This window comes from Amblyraja radiata, chromosome 22 (genome assembly GCF_010909765.2).
Source record: "Amblyraja radiata isolate CabotCenter1 chromosome 22, sAmbRad1.1.pri, whole genome shotgun sequence".
Classification (NCBI taxonomy): domain Eukaryota; kingdom Metazoa; phylum Chordata; class Chondrichthyes; order Rajiformes; family Rajidae; genus Amblyraja; species Amblyraja radiata.
The window spans coordinates 6,322,294-6,340,170 of NC_045977.1; the positions used below are offsets into that span (position 1 = coordinate 6,322,294).

Consider the following 17,877-nt stretch of genomic DNA (forward strand, 5'->3'; position numbering starts at 1 on the left):
CTCTTTGACGTGCAGTTCATTCCCGCAGGCACTTGAGCCTTTTCCCCTTCACATGGTTTTTCCACAATCATATATCAAGCACCTCAGGAAGACGCAGATTAACAAATACATTTCAATCGTCCAGTGGCAGACAGCAATCGCACTCGGTGAGAGACAGACAGATGTTCTTTTACCCTTTAGATCTCATTTTATTGTAATTGCCATTTGTTCGTTTTCAGCAGCGGCAAATCCTTCATATTTATGGACATGGCACTATGGAGAGTGGCCAACCTGGCTTGCATTGTGTGATTGATGTCACATTTCTGTTGTTTGCAAGCCGATTCTTTCAATCATCTTTGGGCAGTAATGATATGGCCATATGTTGCATTTGTTTATTATATTATTACATTAGTACTTTAACAGCTGTAGCGACAATATCTTGACCTTTTCAAATAAAAAAAACTAATGCCATTTTTTCTTTAGCTAACAATCCAATCCAAATTTGTTCTGGTAAAATGTGATAATGATTTATTGCTTTCTTTCCCACTATTAGATGCGAAAAGTAAAAGAGAAAAGAAGAAAAAGAAAATGGTGCCAAATATTATTTCCTTTGATGGTGACAATGAAGAGGAAGAACAATGCTCTGAACGAGTGAAACATTCAGATGTGACAATAGAAAGTTTTGAGGAAAATTCAGAAAAACCTTCATCTGTTTCTTCAGCTGTGATTTTAACTGCATTTGCTCCAGATCTGTATGGTAAACCAGATTCTAATGGAGAGGAGTTCAGCAACAGTATCTTGAAGACTGCGGATGTATGTCTAAATGGTGACGCTGTTCACAAGAAACGAGATATGAAAAGTATCGATGATGACGATGATGATGAAGATGAAGATGCAGATGGGGAGCGCATATATCAAAGTAAAGTGAACGAAGAGGACGGACTCCTTTCAGAACAGTGAGTGAATAAAATTAAAACACCTCGTTTGCCAGTCATCTCTTGACTTTTTCAAACTTTATTGTCAAGTCGTGTTTAATTAAATATCGTACTTAAGTACTGTCTTTGGTAATATTGTTGGAGATTTGGGATCATAAGATCATAAGTGATAGTAGAATTAGGCCATTCAACCCATCATCTATTCCGCCATGGCTGATCTATCTCTCCCTCCTAACCCCATTCTCCTGCCTTCTCCCCATAACCTCTGACAAATCTCTGCCTTAAATATATCCACTGACTTTGCCTCCACAGTTTTCTGTGGCAAAGAATTCCACAGATTCACCACCCTCTAACGAAACAAATTCTTCCTCATCTCCTTCCTAAAAGAACGTCCTTTAATTTTGAGGATATGACCTCTAGTCCTAGACTCCCCCACTAGTGGAAATATCCTCTCCACATCCACTCTGTCCAAGCCTTTCACTATTCTGTACCTTTCAATGAGGTCCCCTCCTCAGTTGCCCAGTGCCGTCAAATGCTCCAAACGGATTCAGGCTGACAAGCAATTCCCAGCTAACCCGTATGTGAATTTGACTGCTGAGATAAAATGTGATTTAAAAAAGATGTCTTTTTTTTCTCATCATAAAAAAAAAGAATAATTTGCATCAAATAAAACAATCAAATAATCGTGATGGATTAAACAAATATGAAAACATATGCATACCTTGGGTTCTACAAGAAAACCGTGGCTAGAAAGCTCTGCGAAGTATACGGTTTGTCCATGCAGTGTTTCCACTTTGAAGGAAATTACCCTAAATTCGGGAAATTCTGGTTGTCTTCGGGTAATTTTAGGGAAGTGAAATAATTTCGGGAAATTTCCGCATCCGGCCCACGAAGGGGTGTGAAGGTAATACACACAGCACTGACGGTTTGGCACTCAAATGTATAAACAGACGCTGTCAGTTTAACGCGTGGGAATTTAAACAAAGAGCTGTCGGCTGCAGAGCTATGGGTTCTAAATATAGTGCTACCGGCTGCAGCGCTATGGACCTTAAGCATAGCGCTATAGCCACAGCGCTATGGGGTTTAAACATAGCGCTACAGTTACAGCGTTATGGGTCACAGACTGTTCGGGAAAATTCTCGTATAACAATGAGTCTTTGGAATTCTCTTTCTCAGTGGAAGTTGATCCTTTGATTATTTTTCTGGCAGTGGTAGAATTCTGGATAAACGTGGTGAAAAGTTACCAGTGGGTGGTGGGATTGCAGTTACATTGGGATTGGCCTTGATCTTACAGAACGGTGGGTGGGCACAAGGGGGAGAGAGGGAGGGGTGGAGAGAGGGAGGGGTGGAGAGAGGGAGGGGTGGAGAGAGGGAGAGGAGGGAGAGTGGGAGAAGGAGGAAGGGAGAGAGAGGGAGGGAGGGAGGGAGAGGGAAAAAGAGACGGAAGGAGGGAGAATAAAGGAAGGAGGAGAGAGAGAGAAAGGGGGAGGGAGGGAGAGGGAGAAGGAGGGAGGGGGGTGAGAGAGGGAGAGAATAAGGGAGGGGGAGAAAAAAGGAAGGGGTAGCGAGTGAGGGAGGAAGAGAGAGAGGGAGGGAGGTAGGGAAAGGGGGAGGAGAGCGAGGAAGGGAGAGAAAGAGGGAGGGAGCGAGGGGAGAGAGTGGGAGGGAGAGAAGAGACTGAGACGTGAGAGCAGGTTGAAAAAACAAAGACAACGAAATCTGTTGTGGGCAACGAAAGCTGCCTTGCATAACACTGTACAAGTGAGTAACAGAAGCAGGCAGATACGGTGTAGTTACATAGATCTGTTTTGCCTTGTTCTTCTTTGTGTTCTTAACGAGTGCCCGCGAAAAAAAACAACAAATAGCACGCAGGAAGCATTTTTGAAAATTTCAGGAAATACCATCAAGTTCCAGGAAATTTGGGATTCTATTTAAGGAAAACATTTTTTGTGGTGTGGAAGCACTGTTTCCATATTTGTAGATTAACAATACAGGTATTTCATTATCAGACTATTTTGATTTATCAGATGTGCAGCTAATTTTGTGAAGATTTTATCTTCCACTGCAAAATTATTCCTACTGAGACTCTAAAAATGGGATAGATCTTGAACAAGAGACTGTGAAAAGCAACCAGAAATGTTGATAAAAGATGGGCTGTTCATTACAAAGCACAACATGTTGTACGTTACAGCAGGCAAGCAGTTCTAAAGCCTCCAGAGCTCCTTGATCTTCAAGGTTCTCTTTCCAGTCTTTCCATTTGGTCCTTAAGCCTTTGTGAATTTTCATTTTGTACGCCTGAAGAAGGGTCACGACCTGAAACTTCACCTATCCCATGTTCTCCAGAGATGCTGCCTGACCCGCTGAGCTATTTTAGCAGTTTGGGTCCTTGCTTTATCTCTCAATCACCAGATGAAAGCAAACAGTATCATTTGCAGATCTTCAGTAAAGTCCCATTAATTTCATTGGCTCTACTGGTGAAAAATAGCACATTCATTGAAGATCACACATTGTTAGTGCAAAATCATCTTTAGCTCAGCGGTTCGTGATAGATTGGCCATTGTTTACTATGATCTCACTTGTACAGTTCATTCACGTCTGTTCCTACCTCATTCTTCCAATTGACCTTTTGTCTAGGGCCTCCTCCATTGTCAGAGTGAGGCCAAAGGCAAATTGGAGGAAGAGCACCTCATATTTTGCTTGGGTACAACCCAGCGATATGAATATTGATTTCTCTAACTTCAAGTAACCCTTGCATCCCCCCTCTCTCTCCGCCCCTCCCCCACCCTAGCTTCCGTCGTCTTGTTGAGTCTCATTGTCTGTAACGTGTTTTCACCTAGCTCACAGCTAACAATGGCCTGTTTCCTTTATCATCATTACTTTTTTGCATTTCTTTAATTCATTTGTTCCATATCTCTCTATATCATCTATTATATCTCTTGTTACCCTTTCCCCTGACTTTCAGTCTAAAGAAGGGTCTCGAACCGAAACGCCACCTACAGTATTCCTTTTCTCCAGAGATGAGTTACTTCCGCTTTTTGTGTCTAAACGATCATCATTCTCTCTGGACTGTGAACAAGAATGCTAATTGAAACAGCTCTAAAAGGGATCAATAACTATTGTGCTCTCATTAGCCGAGCAAACTTAAACAACATGACAATGTCCGGCAAGCGATCTAGAATCATTTATCAAGCTGATAAGTTTCAATTACCAGATTTTCATTTTTTTTCTTTTGTTGTCTGCTACTCACACTGTCAGCTCAGCTCAGCACTCTGCAGGGTATTACAAAATGATGTGCTGGTTTGGAGTGGCATTTTTTTTGCAATCTAAATAACATGTTGACAACTGATTATTCTCGATAGAAGGATATTAAATAATGAGAAGCACAGATAGGGTTGATAAAGTCTTTTCCCCAGGAATAAATTCCCGGGGTGGAAATATTAGATACCATAGACTTAGGTGAAAGGAGGAAACTTCAATGGAGATTCTTGAGGTAAGCTTTTCACACAGTGATAAGTGCCTGGAACAGATGCCAACACATGTAGTAGATATGATGACAATATTTAAGAGGCATTTAACAGGCAGGGATATCGACCATGTGCAGGTAGATTGGATTAGTTTAAATTGGCTACATGGTCGGCACAGATGTTGTGGGCTGAAAGGCCTGTTCTTGTACTATACCGTGTTCTACACTAATGTTCATACCACAGAAAAGCCACTTCATCTTTAACTTTTCTATGTGGGGGAGGGGGGCAAGGTAACGGGGACCAGACCAGAGCTTCAACAGCAGCGGCGCAGCGCTGGAGTCACCGCGGAGTGGGAGATGCCTACCTGGATCGTCGTTTGGAGCTCCGGAGTGTTGGGCCGCTGCTCCAACATCGCTGAGGTGGTTTGGAGAGCTTCCATCGCGGCTGGCACTGAACAACATCGCGGAGCCTGGGGGCCTTTGCCGAGGGCCGCCAGCGTTGCATCTCCACCCAGCGCGGCCTGCGGACTTCGTAGGAAGTGCCCGACTCGGATGTCCAAGCTGCTGAGGAGGTCTTCCAGTCCCGACGTCGGACTTCCATCACCCTGGCGATCGGGCCTGAACATCGGGCCGCCCGGAGCGGCGGGTTCGGGAGCCCCCACGACCATGGGAGGACAACAGAGGAGGACGACTGCATTTTTAGAGCCTTCCCGCACAGTGGGAAACTTTTATCCCGCTGTGTGGGGATGTCTGTTTTAAAAAAAACTATTGTGTCCTGTGCTCTTTATTATTTATTTGTATGGCTGCATGGCGACCACACATTTCACTGTACCAATTGGTACATGTGACAAATAAATGTATCTTGTATCTTGTAAGATAGATAGACAGACAGACAGACAGACAGACAGACAGACAGACAGACAGACAGACAGACCCTTTATTGTCATTCAGACCTTTCGGTCAATGAAGAGTGTCTCATTTTCAGAAGTCCTCGCTTTTGCTGCATTTCCTCACGTCATTATAAAACTAAAGATCTGTATTGCAATTAACAATAACATCGGCCTATATAGGTTTTGCAACTGCTTCAGGCTTTCAATCAGCCTGCAATATTACTATTTTACATTTATTCACAAAAGAAAAGGCATGTATTTGGTGCTGCAGGAAACTTGAATTTTTACATAATTTTTACCTTAGTTTTGTTATTTTAGAATGGTAAATTACTTATAGACAATGGACAATAGGTGCAGGAGTAGGCCATTTGGCCCTTCGAGCCAGCACAGCCATTCAATGTGATCATGGCTGATCATCCCCAATCAGTACCCCGTTGCTGCCTTCCCCCCATATCCCCTGACTGCTATTTTTAAGAGCCCTATCTACCTCTCTCTTAAAAGCATCCAGAGAACCTGCCTCCACCGCCCTCTGAGGCAGAGAAATCCACAGACTCATAACTCTCTGTGAGAAAAAGTGTTTCCTCGTCTCCGTTCTAAGGTAAGATAAGGTATTTACAGCACTATGTGCGGGCAATCTGCATTGCTAGATAATTATTTTCAGGAATGTTGGGGAAAATGGGGTGGGGGGAGGGGGCAAGAAGTCCAATGGTTATAGAGACACCACTATCAGAGGGTACACAAAAAAGCTGGAGAAACTCAGCGGATGCAGCGGCATCTGGAGCGGAGGAAAAAGGCAACGTTTCGGGCCGAAACGTTGCCTTTTTCCTTCGCTCCATAGATGCTGCTGCACCCGCTGAGTTTCTCCAGCTTTTTTGTGTACCTTCAATTTTCCAGCATCTGCTGTTCCTTCTTAAACACTATCAGAGGGATTTGGAGGCACCATAGAAACATAGAAACATAGAAAATAGGTGCAGGAGTAGGCCATTCGGCCCTTCGAGCCTGCACCGCCATTCAATATGATCATGGCTGATCATCCAACTCAGTATCCCGTACCTGCCTTCTCTCCATACCCTCTGATCCCCTTAGCCACAAGGGCCACATCTAACTCCCTCTTAAATATAGCCAATGAACTGGCCTCGACTACCCTCTGTGGCAGAGAGTTCCAGAGATTCACCACTCTCTGTGTGAAAAAAGTTCTTCTCATCTTGGTTTTAAAGGATTTCCCCTTTATCCTTAAGCTGTGACCCCTTGTCCTGGACTTCCCCAACATCGGGAGCAATCTTCCTGCATCTAGCCTGTCCAACCCCTTAAGAATTTTATAAATTTCTATAAGATCCCCTCTCAATCTCATAAATTCTAGAGAGTATAAACCAAGTCTATCCAGTCTTTCTTCATAAGACAGTCCTGACATCCCAGGAATCAGTCTGGTGAACCTTCTCTGCACTCCCTCTAGGGCAATAATGTCCTTCCTCAGATTTGGAGACCAAAACTGTACGCAATACTCCAGGTGTGGTCTCACCAAGACCCTGTACAACTGCAGTAGAACCTCCCTGCTCCTATACTCAAATCCTTTTGCTATGAAAGCTAACATACCATTCGCTTTCTTCACTGCCTGCTGCACCTGCATGCCTACTTTCAATGACTGGTGTACCATGACACCCAGGTCTCGCTGCATTTCCCCTTTTCCTAGTTGGCCACCATTTAGATAATAGTCTGCTTTCCTGTTTTTGCCACCAAAATGGATAACCTCACATTTATCCACATTATACTGCATCTGCCAAACATTTGCCCACTCACCCAGCCTATCCAAGTCACCTTGCAGTCTCCTAGCATCCTCCTCACAGCTAACACTGCCCCCCAGCTTAGTGTCATCCGCAAACTTGGAGATATTGCCTTCAATTCCCTCATCCAGATCATTAATATATATTGTAAATAGCTGGGGTCCTAGCACTGAGCCTTGCGGTACCCCACTAGTCACTGCCTGCCATTGTAAAAAGGACCCGTTTACTCCTACTCTTTGCTTCCTGTTTGCCAGCCAGTTCTCTATCCACATCAATACTGAACCCCCAATGCCGTGTGCTTTAAGTTTGTATACTAATCTCTTATGTGGGACCTTGTCAAAAGCCTTCTGAAAGTCCAGATATAACACATCCACTGGTTCTCCCTTATCCACTCTACTAGTTACACCCTCGAAAAATTCTATAAGATTCGTCAGACATGATTTACCTTTCATAAATCCATGCTGACTTTGTCCAATGATTTCACCACTTTCCAAATGTGCTGCTATCCCATCTTTAATAACTGACTCTAGTAGTTTCCCCACTACCGATGTTAGACTAACTGGTCTGTAATTCCCCGTTTTCTCTCTCCCTCCCTTCTTAAAAAGTGGGGTTACGTTTGCTACCCGCCAATCCTCAGGAACTACTCCAGAATCTAAAGAGTTTTGAAAGATTATTACTAATGCATCCACTATTTCTGGAGCTACTTCCTTAAGTACTCTGGGATGCAGCCTATCTGGCCCTGGGGATTTATCGGCCTTTAATCCATTCAATTTACCCAACACCACTTCCCGGCTAACCTGGATTTCACTCAATTCCTCCAACTCCTTTGACCCGAGGTCCCCTGCTATTTCCGGCAGATTATTTATGTCTTCCTTAGTGAAGACGGAACCAAAGTAGTTATTCAATTGGTCCGCCATATCCTTGTTCCCCATGATCAACTCACCTGTTTCTTTTTTTTATTTTATTTATTTATTTATTTATTAGAAGTAGACATATTATAAAATGTAGTTACATATTATAGTAAAAAAAAAACTTTTCATATACATCAGTCATACATTATTAAAATTTTCCATTATCAATTACTTCTGCTTCTAGTATTTTTATTTTTTATAGAAAGCGAGAAAAAGAGAGGGTAGAAAGTTACGAATAAAAAAGAAAGCAAAAAAAAAAACAAAAAAAAACAACACAACAAAAAAACAAGGGAGGTGGAATGGGTTACCTGTATTACATCAATGGAGATAGGTTCGTAGGTTATAAAGTATAGTTTTTCATCTGTTCCTGAGTTCAAGTTTCAGCTGGGTCCTCGTGCTGTGCCAATCTATCCCTTCAGATAGTTAATGAATGGAGCCCAAATTTTATGGAAAAGATCTTGTTTGTCCATTAAGACAAGTCTAATTCTTTCTAAGTATAGGGTCTCCGACATTTCCGTAATCCACATTTTAATTGTGGGGGTTGTAGGGCCTTTCCAAAATTTTAATATTAATTTTTTTCCGGTTATTATACTGTAATTGAGGAAGTTTCTTTGGTTTGTTGTGAGTGTTAAGCTTTGTTCTGATATTCCAAGTATTATTAATTTTGTGTCTGGGTCCAGTTTTGTATTAATAACTTCTGAAGTTATTTCAAAAATATCTGTCCAGAAATGTTTAAGTTTTATACAGTTTGCAAACGTATGTGTTAAATTAGCCTCTAAATGTAGACATTTATCACAAATAGGAGAGATTTGTGGGAAGATTCTATTTAGTTTTATTTTAGAGAAGTGTAGTCTATGTAAGACCTTGAATTGTATTAAAGTATGTCTGGCATTTAATGAACATTGATGTATTTGTTGTAAACTTTCGTCCCACATATCTTTCGTGATAGGATGACCTATTTCATTTTCCCATTTGTATCTATATGGTTCGGTCGGTGGTACCTCGTTATTTAGTAGGGTGTTATAAATATAAGCTATTAGTTTTTCAGTATTAGGATGCTTGTTCAGACATTCATCAAGAATTTCTGATTCCCTATTCCTGTAAATTTGTGTATTAGATTTAACATAATCTCTAATTTGTAGATATCTGAAGAAATTATTTGAGTGCAGTCCATAATTCAGTTGTAACTCTTGAAATGAAAGAAAAGTACCTTTCCCATAAAGATGTCCTATATTTTTGATTCCATGATTTTTCCATTGTGTGAAACCTTTGTCCATAAAGGATGATTTGAATAAAGGATTATTTACAATGGGAAGGCAGAGCGGTATATTATTCAATTTTAAATCTTTTTTTATTTGTTTCCAAATTCGTATTCCACTATGTATTATGGGGTTTTCTTTATAGGTTTTTTTGTGCAGTTTTGTGAGGGTAAATATGATCGGTCCAATTTCAAAAGGTAGACAGTCTTCCTTTTCCATCATTAGCCAATCTGGTTGTTGGTCCATTTTTTTCCAGCCAAAAATTCATGTTTTTAATATGGACTGCCCAAAAATAAAATAAGAAATTTGGCAAAGCCAGACCTCCATTTATCTTTGATTTACATAAATGTTTTTTACTTATTCTATGATTCTTATAATCCCAGACAAAACTTGTAACAATGGAATCGACTTTTTTGAAAAAAGTTTTGGGATATATATCGGAATTAATTGAAGTAGGTACAGCAGTTGCGGTAAAAAAATCATTTTTATAGCATTAATTCTCCCAAGCATTGAAATGGGGAGTGTTTTCCAGTATTGAATATTCTTATGTAGTTTATTCAGTAAGGGTGGGAAATTTAGTTTAAATAAAGAGGTATATGTCTTAGTTACATAGATTCCTAAGTATTTAAATTTATCTTTAACTATTTTAAAAGGGGATTGTTGTATTGTATGTAAATTGAATTTTGTTATTGGCATGATTTCGCTTTTATTCCAATTGATACTATATCCCGAAAACTGACCAAATTGAGTTATTAGATTTAATAGGTTTGGAATACTAGTTTCTAATTTTGTAATATATATTAGTATATCATCTGCATATAAGGAGATTTTATTCCTTGTGTCTCTAGTATTGTATCCAAATATTCCTGGATGGTTTCTAACGCTTTCTGTTAGGGGTTCGATTGCAAGAGCAAATAATAGTGGGGATAGTGAGCATCCTTGTCTACAGCCTCTAGAGAGATTAAATTTAGTTGATAACATTTTGTTTGTTAATATTCTAGCTGTTGGGTTAGAATATAACAATTTAACCCATGTACAGTACTTCTCTCCTAGTTGAAATTTTTCCATCACCGAAAATAAATATGGCCATTCTACCTGGTCAAATGCTTTTTCAGCATCTAACGAGATAATTGCTAGCTCTGCGTTAGGGATTCTATTGGAGTATATAATATTAAATAATCTTCTCAGATTAAAAAATGAATACCGTTTGGGGATAAAACCTGTTTGGTCGGGATGTATTAATTTACTGATCACTAAGCTCAATCTATTAGATAGAATCTTAGTTAATATTTTCTGATCAGTATTTAAGAGGGCTATAGCTCTGTATGAACCTGGGTCTTCAAGATCCTTGTCCGTTTTTGGTATAAGTATGATTGTAGATTCATTTAGAGTTTCTGGGAGTTTCTGTTGAGTATATGCGTATTTGTACATTGTCTGTAGGCGTGGGGAAAGCAAATCATAATTTTTTTTATAAAATTCCAAATTTAGACCATCGGGTCCTGCCGACTTTCCGTTTTTTAAGGACTTTATTGATTCTTCAATGTCTTTTATTGTAATTTCAGCCCCAAGCAATTCTCTCTCTTTCTGATCTAGACCCGCAAACTTACAATTCTGTAAAAATGTTTCCATTCCCGTTGATTGTTCTGTTATTTTAGATGAATACAATTTTTGGTAGTATTGTAGAAATCTATCATTAATATCTTTAGGCAGTGTTAATGTTTCTCCCTTATCTGTTCTAATTTTGTATATTGTTTTTTCCCCATCCAATTTGCGAAGTTGACGCGCTAATAGTTTTTGTGGTTTGTCACCAAATTCAAAATTTAATTGTTTTGTATGTTGATAAAGTTTTATAACTTGGTCTGAATAAATCTTGTTTAATTTATATTTCAGTACTGCAATTTTATTGTGTTTTATCGTGGATGGTGCTGCTGCATTTTCTGTGTCTAATTGCTTTATTTCCATTTCCAGTTTCTGTTGTTTGGCCCTATTCTCTTTATTAAAAAATGATTGGGAAGAAATTAATGCTCCTCGTACAAATGCTTTAAATGTTTCCCAAAGAAGGGAGGCAGAGATTTCAGGGCTATCGTTAGCCTCAAAAAATATTTTAATCTGTTTTACTAGATATTCATTACATGACTTATCTTTTAAGATTTGGGGATTAAATCTCCATTGTGACTGTGTCTCTGCCATTCCGTTTACTTTGATCATAAATGTTAATGGGGCGTGGTCTGAGATTATGATGTTATGATATTGTGAGTTATAGGTGAATGGGATAAGTTTTGAATCTACTAAAAAATAGTCTATCCTTGAGTAAGTTTTATGTACTGGTGAGTAAAATGAATATTCTCGGCCCGATGGATTTTCAATTCTCCAAACGTCCTTAATATTAGTAGTATTAATGTATGAATTTAAAAATTCACTTGATCGAGATTTTAGTTTTCTTTGAGTTGATGATCTATCCAAACAAGCATCCAATGTACAATTTAAATCTCCACCGATTATTAAGTTTTGTTGTGTACCTTCCGGGATATTGTTAAAAATTCTCTTAAAAAACAGAGGGCTATCAAAATTTGGTCCATACACATTGAGGAGAGTCACCTTTTTTAAGTATAACTCCCCTATTATTATAATATATCTGCCTTCAATGTCTTCTATCGTTGATATATGTTTAAAGGGTATACCTTTACGAATTAATATTGCAACACCTCTTGATTTATGTGAGAATGAAGAATGGTACGCTTTAGCAATCCATTTTGCTTTCAGTCTGTGTTGTGCTTCCTTTTTAAGATGTGTCCTGGAGAAATATTATATCTGTTTTCAATGATTTTAAATGAGCTAACACTTTGCCTCTCTTGATAGGTTCATTAATTCCTTTAACATTCCAACTACAGAATTTAATTCCCACACCCCCAATTTTTATATTCATGTCTTGCATCTTGTGATTAAGTGGTAGAGCAGATGATTCAGCACACTCAACCCTACCTTATACTTGAACTTCAGGTAGATGAATTTTAGGTCACGTCTGTTTTCCATCCGAACGTATCTCCTTAAATAAAATATGCAATTCCATTCCAAATACAAAATATAATGTGATATAAGATAAAAAAGGTGATAGCTAATAGGGTTAGTAAAGTGTGGAAAGTAAAAAAGAAAAGCAACTACAACTACAATTAGTGCAGTTAGTGATAGCCACCCTAATGTGGCTAAGCATCTATGGACTTCCGTAGCTTTTGGTTTATAAAAATACTAGCTCCGTGCTTTCCTTGAAAGGAAAGTTTCCAATTCGATGCATACAATTTGTGGGGGGGAAAGAAATATTGATTATATTCCATTAATGGTATAATTAGTAGTCTCAAATTGAAATATTAGTTTTGTATAATATAAACATTTATCAAAGGATAATCAAAAACGAAAACATCAGAGAGAGGGCCATCAAACATTTCTCATTATAAAATACCTGAATCATACTTTACTTATATTTCATACTTTTAATTAATTCTTAAATAATCTAAATAATCTTATTATCATTAGTTAGTGTTAGTTAATATTCTTGATTATTAATAGTTGTTAGAGGTTAGTACTAGAATGTTAGTATTATATATCCGTTGCAGGAAATATACCCAATTCTTATTGCGAATTTTAGGCAGCTCTTAAATATAATAGTTTAAAGTTTAGAGTTCCATATCTTCTCTGCGAGATAGCAGTGTCCGAGTAGGTGTTAAGAGTTGAATATTTTTCAATCTTTGATCTTGTCCTCGACTTTCTTGGCAAATTCAAATGCTTCCGTGTGCTTGATGAAGAAGTATTCCTTCTTCTCGTAACTGACTCTCAGTGTTGCAGGGTATAACAGTCCATATCTCAGATTCTTTATGTTCTTCAGTATTCTTCTTGTTTCTGTGAACAACGCTCTTTTCTTAGCAACTCCCACGGGGTAATCTCTGAATACGCTAATCTTGTCTCCTTCATATACAAGATTTCTGCTTTTGCCAATTTTCCTCATCATGTCATCCAATACATGGTCATATCCCTAGTGGCGGCGCGGCTCTGGCTGCAGCGGCTCTCCGGCAGTCCTGTTTGTTTTGTGTTTTTTGGGTTGTTTATTTTCGTTTTGGTTAGTCTAGTTTTTGTTTTTAGTTTCTGTTTGGGGGGGGGGGGGGTTGAAACGGGGCTTGCTGTCTCTCCCTGCGGGGGAATGCGACTTTTATGTCGTATTCCCCTTCTCTGCCTCCGTCTGCGCTGAGGCCTAATGGCGGAGCTGGCGACCTCGAGGCTCAGGAGGCAGAGCCCGCCAGGACTCGCACTGAGCTCGCTCCCGTGAGGACGGCCCGGCTCGGGGCTGGAACAGGGCTTCCGTGAGGGGCTGTGACGCTACCGTGAGGACGGCCGGCCCGAGGAAGGAACGGTGCTCCCGTCGGAGTAGCCGAGCTCGGGGAGGTACGGCGTTCCCAGCCCGAGGGAGGAGCGGCGCCCGGTCGGGGCGGCCCAGCCCGAGGGAGAAGCGGCGCCCGGTCGGGGCGGCCCAGCCCGAGGGAGAAGCGGTGCCCAGTCGGGGCGGCCCAGCCCGAGGGAGGAGCAGTGCCCGGTCGGGGCGGCCCAGCCCGAGGGAGGAGCGGCGCCCGGTCGGGGCGGCCCAGCCCGAGGGAGAAGCGGCGCCCGGTCGGCGGCCCAGCCCGAGGGAGAAGCGGCGCCCAGTCGGGGCGGCCCAGCCCGAGGGAGGAGCGGTGCCCGGTCGGGGCGGCCCAGCCCGAGGGAGGAGCGGCGCCCGGTCGGGGCGGCCCAGCCCGAGGGAGAAGCGGTGCCCAGTCGGGGCGGCCCAGCCCGAGGGAGGAGCAGTGCCCGGTCGGGGCGGCCCAGCCCGAGAGACGAGCGGCGCCCAGTCGGGGCGGCCCAGCCCGAGGGAGAAGCGGCGCCCAGTCGGGGCGGCCCAGCCCGAGGGAGGAGCGGTGCCCGGTCGGGGCGGCCCAGCCCGAGGGAGGAGCGGCGCCCAGTCGGGGCGGCCCAGCCCGAGGGAAGAGCGGTGCCCGGTCGGGGCAGCCCAGCCCGAGGGAGGAGCGGTGCCGCCCAGCCCGAGGCTGAGACGGTAACGGCACTCACGTAAGGACGATCCGGCTCGGGGCTGGAACGATGCTCCGGTGGCTTGCACGGTGTTCTGGCGGCGGTGGCCTGAGTCCGGGGTTCGGCCGCGGGACAGCGGCTGCGTCAGCAGGACTGGTGAGCGGCAGCTTCGACCACCCCGGGCCGCGGTGTTTGAGCCGCGGGACAGTTGTAACATCGCCCGGGGGGTATCGCCTCAGCGCAGAAGGAAAAGAGGAGGGAAGAGACTGGAGACCTAAGACTTTTGCCTCCATTACAGTGAGGAGATGTTGGGTGGACTCACTGTGGTGGATGTTAATATGTGTTTATTGTTGTTTTTTATTGTATTGTATTGTATGTATGACTGCTTCAATTTCGTTCAGACTTCGGTCTGAATGACAATAAAGGCTATCTAATCTAATCTAATCTAATCTAATATTGGACCTTTACTATCATTATTCTTGGTCGGTCGCCCACCTTTGGGCGACCCACTCTGTGCGATCGGGCAAGTAATGGCGCCTGATCCAGGTTCAAAATTGTTTTCAGTACTTCTGCAGCAAATTCACGGGGGTCACGAGTCCCCTCTCTGCCTTCCTGGATGCCCACGATTCTTAAGTTCTGACGCCTCTGTCGTCCCTCCAAGTCTGTACATTTTTCAGTTATTTGATACAATAACTTTGATAGGCGTTGGTTCTCAGTGATGAGTTGTTTTGTAGTTGCGGTGCTTGTCTCAGCAAGTTCCTCAAGTTCTTTTACAATCTTGTAGTGTTGGTCTAATGTCAGGAGAATAGGTTCAAGTTTAGAATCAAATCTGGATTCCATCTTATTCAGTTTTCCATTTACTTCTTCAACATTTTGAGTCATATTTCTTTCCATTTCTAATTTCCAGTCTTCAAGGATTTCGTGTACAATCTCTGTGACATCTTCTTTAATTTGTTCTTGCATTTCTTTTTTTAAAGATGCTAGCTCCTCTTTAACCTCTTGAAAGTTCTGTCTAAGATTTTTAAGTTCCTCCTTAAGGAACGTTTTTAATTCTTCCATCTCAGTCTTTTTATTCTTCTTTGAGATGTCTTCTCGGGATGCTGTTAAACCTGAGGCCGAGGCTTCAGTTGGGCCTACCTCTTTAGTCTTGCCGTTTTTTGCCTTGTGGGGGGGAGTATGTTGAGTCGACATACTGCCGGTGTCGCGCGCCTGATGACGTCCGGGCTTAGTACAAAACAATCGGTCCCGTTTTCTGCAGGTAGGATCTGTCTTTTCCTCCCGTTTTTTCGTTTTTTTCACGGAGCTAGTTGGCGCGAGTCTCTCCTACTCCATAGCGCCACCGGAACTCACCTATTTCTGACTGCAAGGGACCTACATTTGTTTTAACTAATCTCTTTCTTTTCACATATCTATAAAAACTTTTGCAGTCAGTTTTTATGTTCCCTGCCAGTTTTCTTTCATAATCTATTATTCCTTTCCTAATTAAGCCCTTTGTCCTCCTCTGCTGGTCTCTGAATTTCTCCCAGTCCTCCGGTATGCTGCTTTTTCTGGCTAATTTGTACGCATCATCCTTCGCTTTGATACTATCCCTGATTTCCCTTGTTATCCACGGATGTACTACCTTCCCTGATTTATTCTTTTGCCAAACTGGGATGAACAATTTTTGTAGTTCATCCATGCAGTCTTTAAATGTCTTCCATTGCATATCCACCGTCAACCCTTTTAGAATTAATTGCCAGTCAATCTTGGCCAATTCACGTCTCATACCCTCAAAGTTACCTTTCTTTAAGTTCAGAACCATTGTTTCTGAATTAACAATGTCACTCTCCATCCTAATGAAGAACTCAACCATATTATGGTCACTCTTGCCCAAGGGGGCACGTACAACAAGACTGCTAACTAACCCTTCCTCATCACTCAATACCCAGTCTAAAATAGCCTGCTCTCTCGTTGGTTCCTCTACATGTTGATTTAGATAACTATCCCGCATACATTCCAAGAAATCCTCTTCCTCAGCACCCCTGCCAATTTGATTCACCCAATCTATATGTAGATTGAAGTCACCCATTATAACGGTTTTGCCTTTGTCGCACGCATTTCTAATTTCCTGTTTGATACCATCTCCAACTTCACTACTACTGTTAGGTGGCCTGTAGAGTTATTTCTGGATTTCACAGCATTTCTGATAAACTAGAAAATATGACCATGGGTTTCACAAACAAGAAGCTCGGACCTATGAAGTGAGTGGAGTGGGTAGAGAGAAAGCTGAAGAGGCGACGGATCTTGATTAGTAGGAGAATGCAGGAGCAGGCATTTGACTGATGTAGACAAAAATGCTGGAGAAGCGGGTGAGGCAGCATCAATGGAGCGAAGGAAATAGGCAATGTTTCGGGTTGAAACCCTTCTTCATCTTCGGAGAGAGGAGGAGGACTTTTTCAAAGTAGGCAAAGCAGAACTTCTTCAAAGAAGAAGGCTTTCGACCAGAAACGTTGCCTATTTCCTTCGCTCCATAGATGCTGCCTCACCCGCTGAATTTCTCCAGCATTTTTGTCTACCTTCGATTTTCCAGCATCTGCAGTTCCTTCTAAACATTTGACAGATGTAGATTGCTTTGGTGTGTGGAGTATGGACAAATAGAGCTTTTAAAGAAATTGAATTTTAAAAGAATGGAACCTTGTAAGATTTTGTCCCTTTGATATATTGTTTTTGTGTCTATTGACCAAACAGTGTACAGTCACGTCAATGCCATTGTGTTCCAGCCTCACCCTGCATCTACAAATCCCTTAAAATTCAGTGGGTGGAAAATTATCGTAATTTGCATGAATATACCAAACATGTAGAATGGAAAGTTAATAACCTGTGAGTGAATCTGTTGCCTTGTGACATCTTTTATATTTCAATTGAGAAAAATTACCCTAGTGAAATGCTTAATGACAAATGGTTCAAATAGTTACCAATAGTTACTGTCTGCATGGAGTTTGTACGTTCTCCCCGTGACCTTGTCGGTTTTCTCCGAGAACTTTGGTTTCCTCCCACACTCCAAAGACGTACAGGTTTGTAGGTTGATTGGATTTGTATAAATGTAAATTGTCCCTAGTGTGTGTAGGATAGTGTTAATATGCGGGGATTGCTGGTCGGTGCAGACCCGGTGGGCCGAAGGGCCTGTTTCCACGCTGTAATTTTGCACTTTGTGTGAGGATACAGATTTATAAACGATGTTCTAAAAAACAATTTATGCAAATACAGTTTAAGTACAGTTTTTGGTTGACAGATATTATCAAGAGAAATTACACTTAATGTGATATGTTACTTGTCAGAAACATTTCAAAGCAGTATGATTATTTTGCTGACAGTCACTTGAAATGATTTATTATAAAGAATATGAAAATTCTTCTACTGATTAAAATTTTCCAGTAACGTAGGTTATTAAATGACATGTTATATCAGCATTTAATTTGAAAACCAGCAAATTCCCCTCCAATCCATCTGCTGTTGAAAGCGATGGATTGGATTTTTCACCTTCAGCCTCATTCCTCCATTGTCTTTCTGGCTGGCATTATATCTTCTAACCAATCTTCCGAAACCTAACTTAAAACTTCATCTT

At 41.6% G+C, this 17,877-nt stretch overlaps 1 protein-coding gene across 1 annotated transcript in view; it reads left to right on the plus strand.

Annotated features, from left to right (window-relative positions):
* Window positions 1-17,877, plus strand: part of snx29 (sorting nexin 29) — a 679,392-nt gene that overhangs the window by 57,899 nt on the left and 603,616 nt on the right. The window contains exon 8 of the mRNA XM_033040302.1: window positions 533-935. Within this exon, the coding sequence (XP_032896193.1) occupies window positions 533-935 (403 nt within the window). The remainder of the gene's footprint in view (window positions 1-532; window positions 936-17,877) is intronic.